The sequence below is a fragment of the Schistocerca gregaria genome, chromosome 5, assembly GCF_023897955.1.
Source record: "Schistocerca gregaria isolate iqSchGreg1 chromosome 5, iqSchGreg1.2, whole genome shotgun sequence".
Taxonomy (NCBI): domain Eukaryota; kingdom Metazoa; phylum Arthropoda; class Insecta; order Orthoptera; family Acrididae; genus Schistocerca; species Schistocerca gregaria.
The window spans coordinates 65,041,638-65,062,739 of record NC_064924.1 but is presented as its reverse complement, the minus strand read 5'-3'; the positions used below and the strand labels follow the sequence as shown (position 1 = coordinate 65,062,739).

The window sequence follows — 21,102 nt, the reverse complement described above, 5'->3', positions numbered from 1 at the left end:
TCTAAGTCATCCCCAAGCCATTTTATTCTGCTGTTTCCTCCTTTCAGTCCATTCACTAGCTGTATTTAATGATTTGAAAAATGTTGTATTACTGCCTAGAGCTGCTAAAATTCTTTATTTACACAACCTGTTTCAGTCATCCGATACCATTAGCTTCATAAAAGTATTAATAGCAATCATTTTATGTGAAATATAAAATTGTTATCAACAGACGATAAAACCATGAATTATACACTGTTATGATGTTGTAATATAAATTATATTGTCAATCTATAAAAGCTGTGTTAGGTAGTGTACTGCAGCAGTTAGCTCTATGTGCAACAAACCTGTTCATAGCGTTAACCCCAATTACAGTTACAACACGAATGAGTGCGCTACCTTCATGGTTTTATCATGTAATGATAATTTTATATTTCACATAATATGATGCTATGAATACTTCTATGAACCTGATGATGGTTAGATGACAAACAGGTTGTATAAATAAAGAATTTTACTAGATGCTCGGGCAGCAATATGACATTTTTCAAAAATATCAGAGCTGTGGGGCACCAACTCGTGAAAATATGTCTGTAGACTGGGTCATTTCAACCATAATTAATTTTCACTGATTTTCCTTTTATTACAGTCATAATATACCCACCTTAAAAATCCAGGGCAGCAGAAAGAAGAGATACATAATGGTCACCTAGTCTACTCTCTTTTCTGTTTCACATTTCATGCATAGTTGATACACTAACATTTTTAAAAGCTGCTACCAGAAAAAGTGGACTAAATGAACCCAACTCCTCGTATGATGAATTGAGCGGAGGCATCATAAATGATTACGGCTGAATCATCAGCAAAATGCCACAGTTTCTGTATTTTAGTTGAAATAGACAGAATGGTCAGCATCTCAGATAAGAATCCATCATACCACAAAATTTTATTCATACAATAAGTGCTGCACATGTGGAACCAGCACAGGAATAAGCCACACAAATTAATGAGTGGATAGTGAATGAAGTAATATGACCACAGTGTGGTGTGATTGCCATTCTGTTAAAGGTCATCAAGGACAGTACATCTTTGTCAACACTGCAAGTTGTAGAATGTATGAGGTTTCTGAGGAATTTATCGGTACGGTCTTTCATCTTCGTAAGCAATGAGCCAACAGAAGAGTTTTGTGAATAATATGGACAGAGCTCAGCCAAGAGCTGTGACCCTGTCACAAGTAATGACTTATGAAGGACAGTGAACTGAGAATGTTGATAACAGAAGATGTAGAACAAGCACAGGTAAAAGAAGAGCAGCGGAAGGAACAGTAAAGAAAATGGCTCCACCAAAATAAGAGTTCCGCACTGTTACCAGGAGAGGAAAAGGAAGACTCATTAACAGTATTATGGTTGATAAGGAGAAATACACAAATATATTTCAGTTATAGGGAGACAGTAATTTGAGTTTACATCCGGACTGGGCTGGAGATGGGCTGGTTATCTCCTCCCTCCCCCCTTCTGTGACAAGATAAATGGTAGGATGGCCCCTTTGCAACTCCACCCCAGAAGTAAACTACCAAAATAAGTGCTTTAATTCAAGTGGTAATATGTTCTTTCCTCCAGAAAGATTAAAACACTAGCTGCTTTCATTCAATTGTCAGCTAGGTTTGGTGGCAACAACTTGTCACGGCATAATTTATGCCATAGGTCTAGCGAGTCTGGACTTGCTTCCAGGATTCGTGAACTGTCAAGAGTCACTCCGAAGATGCACTGAGAGGATTCTCTAGGTGCAGTATGTAGGCTTGTGTGAGGTAAGTATGATAAATATAATATAAGACTGCAACTTTTCTTCGAAGATGTGAAGCAATGTTATCCACTTCTTGGTGGAGCCTGCAGTCCTTCAATCTGTTGGATCAGATGCTGGTTATCCACTTTTCTTCCCATTTTTGTAAAATACGATTCCGAGCTGTACCCTTATGTCAACTTCTGTGATTTTAATTGGCAGCAGGAATATCACAGAGGCTTGCTTAACTAATGTACAGAGATATACTGTATGGGGTGGCCGTGAACAAAAGCACGACAGGACCGAACGGGAGGGGCCCGCAAACAAATAAGACGGACAAACGGAAAAGGATGGACAGGCACGACGACAGATGAGCAAGCAAGACACCAAGAACAACAACACGCAAGAAGCAACGGGGTCACAAGCAAAAACCTCACAAAATCAACAATGTCCACTAGTACATGGAAATAAGCAAAGTAAACACGATATCTGTTAGCAAGACATTGAGAGACTCACGTGAATATCGGACTGCCTCACTGAGTGAGAGGAAGGTGCTTAAATACATGATAGGGTACGTCACTATTGGCCACTGGGACCACGTGCTCCACAGTGGCGCCCTCACATTATACCAGGAGCGCGCACAGCCATGGCTTACGGCGCGACGGCTGCAGAGACCTCTAGTGGTAATCGAGGTCGATGCCATTTGGCGCAAATTCGAAACCCGTGGCGCTTGGTACCAGATTTACCATAGAGGTTCCTGTATCATTGAAGTCGTATAAAAGAACGGAATGGTGGAGACACAACAGCAACTAATTTTCAATCACCTTCAAACTACTCAGCGAGTCACTGCACAGATGACTACTTCTGGGGAGTTGAGGTTGTACGTGTGTGTGAGCTTTGTGTCCTGCTATTAATTCTACCATGTAGATGCCACAGAGTGAGATGGGAATGTTATTCAGAAACATTTTTGTCAATAAATACACAGCCATCTTTTTCATTGTCCTTAGAGCCATCACTATGTTTCAGACTAAGGTTGCATTGTTGTGGAGGACCAAACAGAACCTGTGGCAATGAATATTTGGGTCTGTGTGATCTTTGATGCCATCTGTACTACAGGTCAAGCAATACACCATGGGGAATCCCCTTATTTGGGGTAGGTGACTAAGTTATCACATGGGAAGAGGACCTATAATGCATGTCCTTTAGTCAAAATTATTTGAAGCAGGCTGAACCGTTGCAGCTGTTACTGTATAAGGTTTCCCTGCCCAAAAACTACTAACACCTAGCCTGAAGACAGCATTGCTAGTATGATGAGAGGAAAATTTTAGTCATTTCAGGTGAGTCCCACTTCAACCTGACCAGCCTGTAATGGCTGCATATATTTTACATGAAACTGTGTTGACAATTGAGCAGCCTTCATTTTTTGGCGGGACAGCAAACAAAAGCCAACTGTAACACACAATCTCATCACCTGCATACTGAAACCAATTTCACTGCAGAGAGATTTAGAACACTATTTATTCCTTTAAGGCATATCCATATACCATACTTCCACATCATGATGTTTGTCTCCCTGTGACAAGGAATGTTGTTGTTGTTGTGGTCTTCAGTCCTGAGACTGGTTTGATGCAGCTCTCCATGCTACTCTATCTTGTGCAAGCTGCTTCATCTCCCAATACCTACTGCAACCTACATCCTTCTGAATCTGCTTAGTGTAGCCATCTCTTGGTCTCCCTCTACAATTTTTACCCTCCACGCTGCCCTCCAATACTAAATTGGTGATCCCTTGATGCCTCAGAACATGTCCTACCAACCGATCCCTTCTTCTGGTCAAGTTGTGCCACAAACTCCTCTTCTCAACAATCCTATTCAATACTTCCTCATTAGTTATGTGATCTAGCCACCTAATCTTCAGCATTCTTCTGTAGCACCACATTTCGAAAGCTTCTATTCTCTTCTTGTCCAAACTATTTATCGTCCACGTTTCACTTCCATACATGGCTACACTCCATACAAATACTTTCAGAAACCACTTCCTGATATTTAAATCTATACTCGATGTTAACAAATTTCCCTTCTTCAGAAACGCTTTCCTTGCCATTGCCAGTCTACAATTTATATCCTCTATACTTCGACCATCATCAGTAATTTTGCACCCCAAATAGCAAAACTCATTTACTACTTTAAGTGTCTCATTCCCTAATCTAATTCCCTCAGCATCACCTGATTTAATTCGACTACATTCCATTATCCTCGTTCTGCTTTTGTTGATGTTCATCTTATATCCTCCTTTCAAGACACTATCCATTCCGTTCAACTGCTCTTCCAAGTCCTTTGCTGTCTCAGACAGAATTACGATGTCATCGGCGAACCTCAACATTTTTATTTCTTCTCCATGGATTTTAATACCTACTCCAGATTTTTCTTTTGTTTCCTTCACTGCTTGCTCAATATACAGATTGAATAACATCGGGGAGAGACTACAACCTCCTGTCTCACTCCCTTCCCGACCACTGCTTCCCTTTCATGCCACTCGACTCTAATAACTGCCATTTGGTTTCTGTACAAATTGTAAATAGCCTTCCGTTCCCTGTAATTTACCCCTGCCACCTTCACAATCTGAAAGAGAGTATTCCAGTCAACATTGTCAACAGCTTTCTCTAAGCCAACAAATGCTAGAAACGTAGGTTTGCCCTTCCTTATTCTAGCTTCTAAGGTAAGTCGTAGGGACAGTATTGCCTCACGCGTTCCAACATTTCTACAGAATCCAAACTGATCTTCCCCGAGGTCAGCTTCTACTAGTTTTTGCATTCGTCTGTAAAGAATTCGCGTTAGTATTTTGCAGCTGTGACATATTAAACTAATAGTTCGGTAATTTTCACATCTGTCAACACCTGCTTTCTTTGGGATTGGAACTATTATATTCTTCTTGAAGTCTGAGGGTATTTCGCCTGTCTCGTACATCTTGCTCACCAGATGGTAGAGTTTTGTCAGGACTGGCTCTCCCAAGGCCGTCAGTAGTTCCAATGGAATGTTGTCTACTCCGGGGCCTTCTTTCGACTCAGGTCTTTCAGTGCTCTGTCAAACTCTTCACGCAGTATCGTATCTCCCATTTCATCTTCATCTACATCCTCTTCCATTTCCATAATATTGTCCTCAAGTACATCGCCCTTGTATAGACCCTCTATATACTCCTTCCACCTTTCTGCTTTCCCTTCTTTGCTTAGAACTGGGTTTCCATCTGAGCTCTTGATGTTCATACAAGTGGTTCTCTTATCTCCAAGGGTCTCTCTAATTTTGCTGTAGGCAGTATCTACCTTACCTCTAGTGAGATAAGCCTCTACATCCTTACATTTGTCCTCTAGCCATCCCTGCTTAGCCATTTTGCACTTCCTGTCGATCTCATTTTTGAGACGTCTGTATTCCTTTTTGCCTGCTTCATTTACTGCATTTTTATATTTTCTCCTTTCATCAATTAAATTCAATATTTCTTCTGTTACCCAAGGATTTCTAATAGCCCTCGTCTTTTTACCTACCTGATCCTCTGCTGCCTTCACTACGTCATCCCTCTAAGCTACCCATTCTTCTTCCACCGTATTTCTTTCCCCCATTCCTGTCAATTGCTCCCTTATGCTCTCCCTGAAGCTCTGTACAACCTCTGGTTCTTTTAGTTTATCCAGGTCCCATCTCCTTAAATTCCCACCTTTTTGCAGTTTCTTCAGTTTTAATCTACAGGTCATAACGAATAGATTGTGGTCAGAGTCCACATCTGCCCTTGGAAATGTCTTACAATTTAAAACCTGGTTCCTAAATCTCTGTCTTACCATTATATAATCTATTTGAAACCTGTCAGTATCTCCAGGTTTCTTCCATGTATACAGCCTTCTTTTATGATTCTTGAACCAAGTGGTACCTATGATTAAGTTGTGCTCTGTGCAAAATTCTACCATGCGGTTTCCTCTTTCATTTCTTTGCCCCAGTCCATATTCACCTACTACGTTTCCTTCTCTCCCTTTTCCTACTACCGAATTCCAGTCACCCATGACTATTAAATTTTCGTCACCCTTCACTATCTGAATAATTTCTTTTATTTGATCATACATTTCTTCAATTTCTTCGTCATCTGCATAGCTAGTTGGAATATAAACTTGTACTACTATATTAGGTGTGGGCTTTTATCTATCTTGGCCACAATAATGCGTTCACTATGCTGTATGTAGTAGCTCACCCGCATTCCTATTCATTATTAAACCTACTCCTGCATTACCCCTATTTGATTTTGTGTTTATAACCCTGTAGTCACCTGACCAAAAGTCTTGTTCCTCCAGCCACCAAACTTCACTAATTCCCACTATATCTAACTTTAACCTGTCCATTACCCTTTTTAAATTTTCTAACCTACCTGCCCGATTAAGGGATCTGACATTCCACGTGCCGATTCATAGAACGCCAGTTTTCTTTCTCCTGAGAACGACATCCTCTTGAGCAGTCCCCGCATGGAGATCCGAATGGGGGACTAGTTTACCTCTGGAATATTTTACCCAAGAGGACGCCATCATCATTTAATCATACAGTAAAGCTGCATGCCCTCGAGAAAAATTATGGCCGTAGTTTCCCCTTGCTTTCAGCCGTTCGCAGTACCAGCACAGCAAGGCCGTTTTGGTTATTGTTACAAGGCCAGATCAGTCAATCATCCAGACTGTTGCCCCTTCAACTACTGAAAAGGCTGCTGCCCCTATTCAGGAACCACACGTATGTCTGGTCTCTCAACAGATACCCCTCCGTTGTGGTTGCACCTACAGTACGGCTATCTGTATCGCTGAGGCACGCAAGCCTCCCCACCAACGGCAAAGTCCATGGTTCATGGGGGGAGGGACAAGGAATATGCAAATCATATTCAACCAGCAATGAGCGTGTCATTTCTTTCCTAGCAGGCACATTTATATGACATTAAACTACTTTGAATTCATTTGGAATATGGTCAGCAAATAATTTGTCAATGTTCTCCAGCAGTTGCTTAATACACTGTGGACTTTCACACAAATCATGTGGAAGGAGATTCCATAGAAAATATCTACATGGTTTGCACTATATGGAATGATATTTAGAGGCGACGACTGCAGTACATCGGGGCTTGATATTATTCTCAAACTCTGATCTCACGTAAAATTCTGCAACACTTTGTGCATAGTTAAATATCTAACATATGGTATAAATATCATTTGCAGTGATGTGTATAATCTTCACAATTGCTATTTTGACAAATATTAATGCAACTGAAGCTGTAGCGTAACTGTACAGTGTATGATAAATGGGTATTTGTTGATTTGATTCCTTGTGTCAAACAGATTTTGGCAAAACATATTCAAGTACACTTCTTATATCTATAAAGTCCTGTGCCATGGGTAACACATTGATGAACTTTTTCTATGACATCACCTCCAGAGAGCAAATTGTGCTTACACCCACATCTAATATCAGATTTTTTACCATTCAAATTGTGTATCAGGCAGAGTCTGTACATACGTGCTGGACACACTACACAGTGACTGTGTGCCTCTTGATTCTCAATTGGAGGCCAAGGCTATTGGGATATGGGCACTTCAGGATTTTACCTTCTGTAATGTTTATCTCCCTCCCTCCCACTCAGCGATGCAAAATTTCGTAAGTCAAAATCCTTATACTGTCAGCATGCTGCAGTCTTTTAAGCAGCACGCTGTGGCTGCTGCAACTTTGCAATAAGCGACAGCCTTGTGATAATGGAGTTTATTTACACTGGTTACATAATCGCTACATGCAGAGCCAAATGAGAAGTGTGCTTAATTTACACCAAGTAAACTTTATTTATGTACTGCCTGCATTACTCTCTCAGCTTCCCCCACCATTCCTAGTCTTGGGCGACTTCAACGCCCATAACTCTTTGTGGGGTGAAATAGTGATCACTGTTCATGATAAACACTGGGAACTTTACCAGCACAAGTTGATTTTTGCCTCGAACTGTGGGGAAATTCACCTGCTTTATTTCTTCATCGATAGTCCTCAGTGTTGACATACTGCGTCCTTATACTGGCTGAAAAATTGGATGGTGGAGGGGTGGAAGTTCAACATTGACTACTGTAAATGATGTAGCCAACAGTTGCATTTCACAGTTCTTTGCTTTCACTGTGTAAAATCCCCAATATAACACTGTTAATATGGCCAGTTAACTAATGGTTGTCTTTTGATAAGCCTCATTAATAGTTTGCTGGCAAATATCAGCATACTGCTACAATAGTTTATCGTTGAACATCTATGAGCAGTAAAAACCTAACCACACAGTTCTTGCAGACTAATATGGTACGTGTGGCACTATTGAACAGCACTGTCTTATTTTAACACACAGCCTATTTGTGTTACACTTATTCACAGTTAAGTTGATGCATCGTTGTTGACCTAACCAATACAGGTTTCTCGTCTGAAAATTGCCTGTGGACTGACCGTCTCGGGACCAAACATCCTCTCAATAATAGGCACTGAAACTATACATTTTTCGATGTTTAATTTACAGAAATTACAAATAAAACATAACTCATTAAATTAACTGAATATATAGAAAAATCTCTTCTTTTTAACAGTTTCTTCTAGTACACAGGCTAGGGCAAATTATTTGTTTAAATGATGAAATTAACAGATACACTTAAACAAACAATACTTTTGACAAAACTGGTAATATCTTTGGAATTAAATAAGGGCTGGCTTTGCTAACATATTTTCGAATACTTTAAGAATGCTAGTGGTTCATCTTCCAAATGTTTATAATTAGTACAGAACTTAGATTTGTTTATAAGTCAACAATAAAAGCTGAGTCATGAAACAATTACTGATTTCACTTCACCCTACAACAAAAGATATTAACCAGGAATAATCAAAATGTGGTGTAACCGCCAGACACCACACTTGCTAGGTGGTAGCCTTTAAATCGGCCGCGGTCCGTTAGTATACATCGGACCCGCATGTCGCCACTATCTGTGATTGCAGACCGAGCGCCGCCACACGGCAGGTCTCGTCTGCCTGCATGAGCTAAACGCGTGCATTTCGGCCTCCTCTAGTAACACGGTTTGGCTCTTCAGCCAACACAACACAAAATTCATCAGGAAATTAATTACATACATAAAACTAAGCACAAAATTAGACCTGGTGCTACATTCTTTAGGACTGAGGGCCAACCTTTCTCTTTTATGAAAATGCAGCTTATACTCATGTATGTTAATGGTAATTAGTCAAAAATGAAAAAAACAATTTAAGGAGGCAGATGGCAACACAAGAGAGGAAGTAAAGATATCCCGGCTTCCTTCATCAATGGAGGGGCAAATTTTGATCCAGGGTCATGTACCGCCACTGGTTGAGACATCGGGGAATTCACTGACAAGGTTCGGTGGCACAACGTCTGGGGATATCTGTTGCCTCAGGGACCACCAGGCTCTTCACCTTAGGCACAGGAGTACATGCAGATTACAGTGGTGTGGGGGATTCCCTGAACTGGTTTCATGTACAGAAGAGGAACAAGAAGTCCAACAGTCACTGGGACTGGCATCTGAGTGTGAACCATCAGGGACAATGGAAGGAAGAGTGCCAAGGGACGTCTTCCTAGCTAGACAAACCAGAGGAGGATGAGGTGCCTCCAGCTGGGAGATTGGGGCCAGTGTCCCTGGCAGGTGGAGGACCAACGCTCCCAAAGTGGGCATGGTGAAAGCACCAGAGAGCCCGCAGACACCTCGGGGGGCAGATATCAGTGAGTAGCTCTCAGGGGCCACTTTATGCAACATAGAAAGGCACCAGTAACAGAGAAGGCCACGACGGAGAAGCTGTAGCATAAGATTGCGTCATTTGTCTGGGGGTTTACATGCTCATACTTTTTTCTAGCCTTTTGATATGTGAGCTTGTCCAGAGTCTTATACTCTTGGATTTTCTTCTCATGCCTAAAAACGTAGCAGTTTGCTGAGCAGGAAGAGTGGATCTTGCCACAATTTACACAGCTGGAGGAAGTGCACAAGGTATGTTCACGTGCAGTAAATGTCCACAATCCCTGCTGACAGGAGCAGCAGTGCAATGGAAAGACGTGTCCGAACTTCATCACCTGATGCATCCCACAAGAGGAGGAACATAAAAGTATCATGTCACACTGGTAGACCATCACCTTGACATTTGCACACCTTGTAGGTCTAAATTGGCCTGCAGCTCATTGTCAGACTGCAGAAGATCACAGTGACAGATGATAACCGGGACCATACTGAGACACTTGTGAGGAGTGACATACATGGGAACGTCACCCAACTTTCCACAGTGTCTGTGACTGGACAGGAAATGACACTTTAAATGAGGAGGGAACCGCTCTTCATTTTAGAGATGGCTGCAACTTCCCCATATTTGTCCTCAATGCTTTCCACAAAAAATAAAGGCTTTGTGGCCAGAAAGGCGTCCCCACCAGTACTGGTATTAGGGGGAGCAATTTGCCCCTTGTCACTTCGTCCTGCATTCCTCTTAGACTTTGGCAAGGGGGGAACACATTGGAATCATACTCTGTTGCATTGTACAAGGCCTTTCCATATGAAGAGACTGCTGGGGCTATGTGACCATCAGCAGGAGACAGTTTAAGTCGCTTCATGTGCAAGCTATCAATTGTGGTGTGCCACCCAACTACAGCAATGATCGGAACGCACAATGGACATGAATGGACGCAGGCAGGACAATACGACACCCAACACATCCAGAACTGCTACAGAGTGGCTCCAGGAACACACTTCTGAGTTTAAACACATCTGCTGGCCACCAAACTTCCCGGACACAAACATTATTGAGCAAATCTGGATGCCTTCCAATATGCTCTTTAGAAGAGATCTCCACCCCCTTGTACTCTTACAGATTTATGGACAGCCCTGCAGGATTCATGGCGTCACTTCCCTCCAGCACTAATTCAGAAATTAGTATAGTCCATGCCACGTCGTGTTGTGACACTTCTGCATGCTCACGGGGGTCCTACATGATATTAGGCAGGTGTACAAGTTTCTTTGGCTCTTCAGTGTAAAATAAAATCTTCTTCATTATCAATACCTACCGCACCTTCTACAGTAATGTAACCATCAGTAGGTACTAATGAATTTGACAGGTGAATCTGCAGATTATTTCTCTGCCATATACATGCTTGCTGATTCATTCTCTCATGTTTATGGATGCAGGTGGTCATACAGGATGCTTACATATGTGTCACCTGTGAGAGTCCTATATAGCTGTATCAGGGGTCCCATATCACTCCAACTGCACACGCCCCATACCATTACAGAGCCTCCACCAGCTTAATCAGTCGCCTGCTGACATGCAGGGTCCACGGATTCATGAGGTTGTCTCCATACCCGTACACGTCCATCCACTTTATACAATACGAAACGAGACTCGTCCGATCAAGCAACATGTATCCAGTTATCAACAGTCTAACGCCGGTGTTTACGGGCCCAGGCAACGCGCAAAGCTTTGTGTCATGTAGTCATTAAGGGTACACGAGTGGACTTTTGGTTCCAAAAGCCCTTATCGATGAAGTTTCATTGAATGATTCGCTTGCTGACGCTTACTGATGGCCCAGCACTGAAATCTGCAGCAATTTGTGGAAGGGTTGCACTTCTGTCATACTGAACAATTCTCTTCATTTGCCATTGGTCCCAATCTTACAGGTTCTATTTCCGGCTGCAGCGATCTTGGGGATTTTATGTTTTACTGGATTCCTGATATACAGGGTACACTCATGAAATGGTCATATGGGAAAATACCCACTTCATCGCTACCTCAGAGATGCTGTGTCCCATTGCTTGTGTGTTGGCTATAACAAGATGTTCAAACTCACTTAAATTTTGACAACCTGGCATTGTAGCACAGTAACCAATCTAACAACTTCACCAGACACTTGTCTCATATAGACATTGCTGACCGCAGCGCTGTATTCTGCCTGTTTACATATCTCTGTATTTGAATACTCATGACCATACCAGTTTCTTTAGCACTTCAGGGTGTATTTTAGTACTGTAAGTATCTCAACATACAATAAAATATATACTTCACTGTTATTTACAAAACCGAAATGTCTTTGCATTATCCTTCAAAAACTGCAGGTGCTATCTGAGATATAGCTGTCTTGGAATTATAGAATACAAACTCATGGCTGTGAAAGGACTCTCCTAATGTCACAAGCCAAAGACTAATAGCCAGTCCAAGTTTCACAAGTAGGGTTTATTTATGAAATGTGTCATTGTTTGAAATGAGCAACTCTATAAAATTCATTAGAATTTTAAAATTAATTGACAGCAGTGACTTTTTGTGCATTCAGCTCACACAGCCTACCATTTTCCTGACACACCTGAAGCAATTTTTGTCAGTACTGCAGATGGAAGGTTGCAATTAGAAACAGGTTTTCAAACTCAGTGTACACACAGCTTTAACTAAAAAGTTGCACTTCTTCAGAAAAAGAGACTAAATGCATTTTTTTTAAAGTGTAGCCATTTATTTATGCCACTTATATTTACTGAGTAATGGTCTGCCCTCATATAGTATTATATTTTGTCTTACGAGAACTGCAGCACACAAGCTTCATTGTTTTGCTTTGCAAGGGTTGCAAGTGGCTGTACTGTTCAAGCCCCCTTGAGAGGAGAAATTAAAAAAAGTCAATCCCATCAGGCAAACTGTAAATTTTCTCACATTTAAAAAAAAAAAAAAAGACGAGGAAATTCATTGTGAGTAGCAACAACAAAATTTTGTGATATGGTGTCCAATCGGATAAGGGAAGTATGGGGACTTGCCTATGAGAAGAATGTACAGCTCACAATTTATAAACATTCCCAGAACCAATCGTGGGCTTCTGTTTGTTTTGAAGCCTTGTACAAGGATTACACAAAACAGTCCTTGAATTCTGTGATCACCTCTGTTATAGATTTCACGTGCAGCGCTATTTGGTGGAGAACTGTATGCCCCCCTCCCTGCTGCCATAACTAGGTCAGGTGTGCACTACACTCGAGATGTAGAGTCCACTTCTGTAGCAATATATGTGTCTCTTAGGTTAAAGAAACTGTGTGCAAGACCGATAAACAAGTATGTGAGTACTCAACAGAGCAGTGAGCTAACTGTATTTGTTATAGAAGCAATTACACATTCTTGTACTTCAGATAAAAACAAAAAATTAATATTAGAGAACAACTGGATCATTATGTGTAAGGCCCCAGGAATAAATAGCAGTAAGACATCAAATTCCTAATGGATTACATACTAAAAAACCAAAGGCGGGACACCAGCATTAGTGGCATATCTGTTGCTGAGAATGACTTAGAAATCCCTAATGAGATTCATGCAGACACGTAATGTGAAACAACCTAAGTGAAAATAAGCATCAAAGGTAGCTTACAATAGTCAGAAATATTTCTATCACCCTACCACATCAAGTATTGTGTGGTGGAACACTTCACTTCAAACACATTTTCATAAGCGAACATTTGTATCGGTCAGCATTTGGAAGACACAAGTGCAAAGGTTCTAGTAAAACTGTTACAAATTATTACATTACAACTAGCTGTAGATTAGACTACTCACCAGCAAAGCAAAATATATTGCTAAAATGCAGTTAAGGTGTACAAGTCTGTTCTATAATTTCAGTGAATGTGGAAATATGGATAAGAGCCCACGAGGCTATTATAGCACCACAGATCAGTAACAAAGTCCCTGAAGTTACTGACCCCTCCCCCTTTCCCCCAGGAAGGCGTCACCTTCAAATTATACTCAGAACTGAGAGCTGGATGAAACCTGAGGTAGAAGGCTCCAAAATATTTAATGGGACGTTTTATAAAGGGCCAGATTAGACTTCATAGAAGGGGGGGATATTCACTGCAATCAACAAAAATTTTACGTCTTTTGAGGTCAAAATTGCGTCTGACTGAGAAGTCATCTCAATGCAACTAACCAGTATAGGTGAACTAAATATGTGTTTCTATTACCCATCTAATTCTGCTTTAACAGTTGCAGATTTTTTCAAGAAATATCAATGCTCATCAGTGGGGACGTATCCTGATCATGCAGTATTAGTAGGAGGCGAGTTTAACCAATTGAGTGTAAACTGGGACAAATATGGATTCATTGCAGACAATAAGAAAGAAACTCTTGCAAAGGAGTTGTGCATACATTCTCAAGAAACTGTCATGGACACCTAGTTCCACAGTCCACACACAATGGAAACATTTTCATACCTCACAGATACAAACAGGAGTTATGAGCAAAGTTTTAATTGTTAGATATCGTTTCTGGAGAAACGCGCATCGAGTAACTACATAAAGGATTGAGAAGACCCACCCAAGTTTAATAACAGTATCCGAAACTTGCTGAAATAACAGATTATTGTACTCTCGGTTCAAAAGTTATGCTTGACAGTCAACAGGCAACAGTTAGCAGAAAATCTTGTAGTTACAAAAAGGTCAATGCACAAAGCGTTCACTTTCCAGTTATACATTCATAAAAGATGTTGCTGGGAATCTTAGAAAATTCTAACCCACATAAAAGAAGTTAGTGGGTTCAAGGCTTTTATTCAGCCACTCATAAACCAGCCTGCATGTGTCAACAGAAAACAGCAAAAGGAGAGCTGAAGGTTTACATTTTGTTTTTAAAAAAAATAATTCACACAGGAAGGTTGTTTGACTGCCACAAAAACTCCCACACAGAGGACACAAATCTGGATCCATGGCACTGACACACAGCTTAATCAATTGAACAAGTCAGACACCAGATGCAGATGGAATCCCAAATTGGTTTACAGGACGTACTCTTCTGAACTGGCCCCTTACTTACTTTGAATTAATATGAATATCTTACCCAAAGGAAATATCCAAGTGAGTGGAAAAAGTGCAAGTGACTCCTGTGCATATCAAATATAAAGGCACCACACACAAATTTGCAGACCAGTATTGGTCTTCAGCTGAATTCTTTAACACATTCAAAGTTGAAGTATAATAAATTTCCCTGAGATAGAAAATCTTCTATCCAGAAACCAACATGGATTTAGAAAGTATTACTCCTGCAAACGTTAACTAGTTCTTTTCTCACACGATATCCTGCAAACCACGGCTAAAGAGCTATAGCCAGGTGCCATATTCCTATATGAATATGATGTGTTCGACACAGTGTCACACAGCAGACTGTTAACAAAGGTTTATGCAAATGAAGTAGGTTCTTTGGTATGCGAGTGCCTCAAAAACTTTTTACATAATAAAACCCAATGTGTTGTCATGGACGGGTAGTGTTTATAAGAGAAAGGTATTGGTATAAATGCCCCAACAAAGTGCAATAGGACTGCTCACGTCCTCTGCATACATGAACGATCTGACTAACAAAGTGAGCAGCAATCTTTGGCTGTTTACTGATTATGTTGCAGTGTACAGGAAATGGTCACTATACAGGATGACTTGGATAGTATTTCTATCTGGTGTGATACATGGCAACTTGCTTCAAATGTGGAAGAAAGTAATTTAACATAAATGACTAGGAAAAACAATCCTGTAATGTTTAAATAAGGTATTAGTGGTGTGCTGCTTGACAGCCATGTTGATTAAATATCTGTGCATAACATTGCAAAGTAACATGAAGTGAATCAAGCATGTAAAATTGATTGTGAGAAAGGTGAATGGGCAACACTGATTTATTGGGAGAATTCTAGGAAACTGTAGTTTATCTACAAGGGAGACCACATACAGAACGCTGTGTAACCTATTCTTGAATACAGCTCAAGTGTTTGGGGTCCCCACCTGGTCTGATCACAAGGTAATTCAGAGATAATCTGTTAGATTTGTTACTAGTATGTTTGAAGAACACACAAGTATTATGGGAATGCACAGACCTGAAATGGGAATACATGGAGGAAAGAAGACATTCTTTTTGCAAAATACTATTGAGAAAGTTTAGAGAACCAGCAGCAGACTGCAGAAAAATTCCATTTCCACCAACACACATCTTGCACCTGAACCACAAAGACAAGATAAGAGAAATCAGAATTTTATGAGTGGAACAGGAAAGGGAATGACAAGAAGTGGTACGGCATGCCCTCTATCATCCACTGTATGGCAGCTTGTAAAGTACATATGTATACATCCTGCTGAGACACAAGTATTTGCTATAAATACTTTTGTGAAAAATCTGCTTCTATTGATGGCAATAATGTGACAAAAACAGTGATGTAACTATGTTACAACAATTTGCAGCAATGTAGGCCTTTTTTTACTGAAGATAAAAGTATATTGCACAGCTTCATAACAATGTAATGTCAACAATCCATACAAAGCATACACAAATCTATGTTTCTATGCAATTCTTGTTATTCTTCACTGTGTCAACACATGCCTTCAGAGAAGGTTGCTACAGAGTTGAGATGAATGAATTCATAAGTGTTAGGAAGCTGTACGTCATTACATGCTTTCTTTGCCTGAATAATGGTTAATGTCATGTAATTCTTAGTTCTTGAGCTGTCTCCCCTCAACAAAGGCTGCACATAGCCTACAACAAACCAGATGTTGTCAGCAAGTTAAACTAAGTAGTAAAAGACTATGTTGGGTCTATGTCAAGCCTGTGCACAATACAACATTATTGCGAACACAAATCAGTTGCACTTGAAACAGTGTATAGTATTGACTGCATCTCGGTTGACTTTCAAGTAATTTGGACCCGTACTAATGTATTTTGATAATTCTGGTATATTACTGATGAGTGTAAAGGCAGCCTTCTCTTAATGCTCGTCATCTTACAATTCCAACTGCAGTTATTTTGTATATAGACAGATCACTGATAAATGTAAATTCTATGACTTCTTATACATACAATGTATGGTGCAAAACTCTAACATGCATATTCAGAACTTATTTTTTAAAAAAAATTTGCATCTGATGTCGTGAACTAACTACAGTTAATGCAATAAGTAAACATGTATTAGCTGAAATAACTGACCACTGTATACATTTTTCAGAAAAAAAAGTTTTAATTTTTAACGTGTCCACCTTAAGAATAATATAAGAGATAATACAGTAACAAGTTGTAAACACATATTCGGATACAGGCAACTGTTTTATTATAGCTTCAAGCAGATACATATGTTCTACACTGAACATTGCTGTTAATAATGTACCACAAATCAAAAGAGAAAAGTTGGATTTGCTCAAAATAGGGCTAAATACTTGAGCGGCAAAAAATTACGACGGACACTTCAGTGATCGAAAATGGATAACACATTATCACTCGGTTTAATAACAAAGTGGAAAAACTGCACGTCTTGTCCAGGTAAAACTGCGACAGACCTCAGAACAACGATTCGGTCTACACCTACACAAGTAAACATTCTCCCTATGGATTGTATTTTGCCAACATTCAGGTGCTTTACAATTACTCAGCGACGTATAATCTACTACGTATGTCAGAAATGAATTCCTCCAATAAACAACAACGATCTCATGTAAACAAGAGTGGCTCATGATGATACACTTTGTATTTCATAACAACTCACGAAGTTCCAAAAAATACAGTTATGCTGGTTCACAAATGCTACAAGACCGTCGTTTCTATTACAATACCGATATTAAATTATACTAAAACATGTAACCCGCGGATTACTAGGCACGTACAAGACCTGCGTGATGGATGTCATGAATGTAAACATGGATGCGCTCCATAGTATAAATATGAAACGCACAAACACCATAAACGGAGTTTTCAACAGCACTTTACTTGGTCATTGTCAACATCTTGTCTACACAGAAAATACGCTAAAGTTGCATTTTCAAAACTCACTCGATAGAGCGACTCCTCGAGGCCGAAGTATTTCTGACGTTCCAGTGTACTGGAACAACAACGCAAATACAGACAATGACAGACGAAAAATCATTTCTTTCTTTGTTTTCTTTCGCGCCGGCTTATTCTTAACCTACAAACCACTTTGCTGCGCTGAGTTTCAAGTTATCACAGATAACACAAAACTACACGTCAGTCGTTCGTTTACTTATTTCTATGCCATGCCTTGTCTGTCAAAGATAGTAGGATTATCTGAGAGACTCCCAAGGGTATTAGAAAGGACTACGCAGAAATGTACACGAGACTGTAGCCGTGTCACAACCGTAGCCTTTTCTTTATTGGATCCTCAAGTGATTATAATTTAATTATTAGGAAAAAATTTCGAAATTTAATTTTAACATCACTCTTATTCCTTGATTTTTACTGTCACTCTGTGGTTTTACGTTCATAAACTTGTAGGTGTAGTGATTATAGAGCACGTACTGCTTTTCCATTTAACAAAACATTAATCTTTCACGCTGTCTTCATTAAAAATGTACAACAAACAGATTACCAGGCCACGGGTGGAAGTAACGTTTTAAAAATGTAAAAAACAGAAGTCGTGCGTGGAAATCCGGAGTTGGTTCGTAAGTAAATTACGGGTCTGCAGATCCTTTCTTTTTTTATCGCCAATAGATCATTCACGTGTGCAGACAGCTGTTTATTTTTTTCATTTAGACCTAAAAATGCCTCATCTGGACTTTCGATATTTGAAAGGTTGATCGGGTGCGAGAATACAACAGATGAATTTTCCATGAAGGCATAGTCCATGTCGAACTGTGGCATGTAGTAGGAAACTGTCCTTCGGATCCGACGAAATCGGATTTCCGGTTTATATTCTTCGCGGACAAAGTTTTCACTTTTAAGGACGCGATCACGGTAACGGAAGCCTGGAAGGCATTGGAAACAGCATTTGAAGGTTTTGGGCTCACATGTAGAGTGGTATTGCACAGAATTTTAATTACAACCAAATTAGATAAATACTTGTCGGCAGAAGAGTATTGTGACCGCATTTAAGATAAATGAGATGATGTTCCCAGTGAGTGGAGAATGAATAAGAACTAGATTACTGGATCAAAAGCAACCCAAGTCTATGGCACTTGAAGACAGGGGCACACATATCACCAGAGATTCTATTGAAGTAAAGTTACTCCAAGACATGAAGTCTGAAGAAGCAAATGGAAATGAAGATTAACTTTATTTATAAATAAACAAGATCATACAAAATGCATACTAAATGCTAGAAGTACAATAGATCAAATCATCCTGCTAAATATTATTCCAGCAATGGTGAAAAAGAAGGAAGCCCCTCAAAATATAACAATAAAGGAAACGTAAGTAGAAACAGTTATAACAAAAGAAAGAATGAGAGATGATGTATATAGATTGCTGTTCCTCAAATGCATCACCAACGATAGATGGAAGCTTCATAATGCCAGGCCATGTAAAGGGCTCAGCGGCCAGCATGAGAGATGATAGCTCAGTACCAGAAACTTCTAGAAATGTTAGTCAGACGTAATACCATATATTTGTGATAAAAAGAGTTCCTGCAGATACATCTGACGTCATTCAGATACCAAACTCAGCTATGGATATGATGTCAGCAAATTTGTAACCAGAGGATCTAAAGAGATCCAAAACAAAAGTAGTGGCTTTATCGGCGATGCAGAAGTTGAACTGACTGCCAAACATGCCCTACAAATGGCATATATTGTCTGAATACAGCCGAAGTAAAACAATGCTTCTATATAAAAAGTATTGGGTTCCTATGGCATCTCATGTTGGAAAAATATGCTGAAGCTGGCAAAGGTTTCAATGGAACTAAATGGAGACTTTGTGATCAAGGATCACTGTGAGTTGTACTTCATGAGAAAACAATAACTTTTCTGCTCAAAACTAGGAAACAGTGTTCGATAAAACACCTTGGACTTTGAGTATTTTTCGAACTGTTCGGAGACAGTGCCTATTGCTGCAAATCTTTATTCTCTCACTTTTACTGGTATTTTTTCAAATACGAGTTTGTCTATGTTTCAAAAAAAAAAGTATCTGAGGGTACACAGGCATTTAAAAATTTTAGATCCATTGTGGAATATCAAACAGGGATAAATCTTAAGAAGTTGTCTTCTGGTGAAGGAAACGAATATGTCAACGATGAAATATGAAGACTTCTGAGGTCTAAATGTAGTAGCCACCAACATACAATATGATAGCTGGCCGGGGTGACCGTGCAGTTCTACGCACTACAGTCTGGAACCGCGAACGCTACGGTCGCAGGTTCGAATCTTGCCTTGCGCTTGGATGTGTGTAATATCCTTAGGTTGGTTAGGTTTAAGTAGTTCTAAGTTCTAGGGGACCGATGACCTCAGAAGTTAAGTCCCATAGTGCTCAGAGCCATTTGAACCATTCGAACAATATGATACAGTCCACAGAAAATGTTGTTGCTGACAGAGCTAATAGAACATTGGTTGAAAAAACCAGGACCATGATATTCGGTGCTAATTTACACAAGGAGTATTGCGCTGAAGCGATGTCTACAGCTGCATAACTATCGAATCGTACTTCATTCACCACAGTGGCACATAAAAAGGTCATATGAACTACAGTACAAGAAAAGCCTTCTTTATCATACTTGATTTCTGGCTACAATGCAGTTGTTAACATTCAGGAATCTCGTTGCAAGAAGTAGGATGAGTAGCCACAGAAGTTGACATTCATAGGTTACCGTCAGGCATCCAAAAGTTATCGATTCAGAGATAGGGGAAATCGCTGATAACTGTCGGCATGTATGTAAATTTTCTGGAGGGCGGTAATTTTCCAAGTTCAAAGATAGAGGAACCTAAGATCACCAATGCCTTAGGATTGAAACAAAAGCCGTTTTCATGACATCAGTACTTCATCTACATCTACATCTACATGACTACTCTGCAATTCACATTTAAGTGCTTGGCAGAGGGTTCATCGAACCATAATCATACTATCTCTCTACTATTCCACTCCCGAACAGCGAGCGGGAAAAACGAACACCTAAACCTTTCTGTTCGAGCTCTGATTTCTCGTATTTTATTTTGATGGTCATTTCTACCTATGTAGGTTGGGCCCAACAAAATATTTTCGCATTCGGAAGAGAAAGTTGGTGACTGAAATTTCGTAAAAAGGTTTCGCCGCGACGAAAAACGTCTATGCTGTAATGACTTCCATCCCAACTAGTAAATCATATCTGCCACACTCTCTCCCCTATAACGTGATAATACAAAACGAGCTGCCCTTTTTTGCACCCTTTCGATGTCCTCCGTCAATCCCACCTGGTAAGGATCCCACACCGCGCAGCAATATTCTAACAGAGGACGAACGAGTGTAGTGTAAGCTGTCTCTTTAGTGGACTTGTTGCATCTTCTAAGTGTCCTGCCAATGAAACGCAACCTTTGGCTCGCCTTCCCAACAATATTATCTATGTGGTCCTTCCGACTGAAG

General features: G+C 40.1%; 1 protein-coding gene across 1 annotated transcript in view; it reads right to left on the bottom strand.

Annotated features, from left to right (window-relative positions):
• LOC126271878 (glucosidase 2 subunit beta) overlaps window positions 1-17,877 on the bottom strand; it is a 188,638-nt gene extending 170,761 nt beyond the window's left edge. The window contains exon 1 of the mRNA XM_049974230.1: window positions 17,593-17,877. Within this exon, the coding sequence (XP_049830187.1) occupies window positions 17,593-17,686 (94 nt within the window). The 5' untranslated portion in view covers window positions 17,687-17,877. The remainder of the gene's footprint in view (window positions 1-17,592) is intronic.
• Between the last annotated feature and the right edge of the window lie 3,225 nt (window positions 17,878-21,102).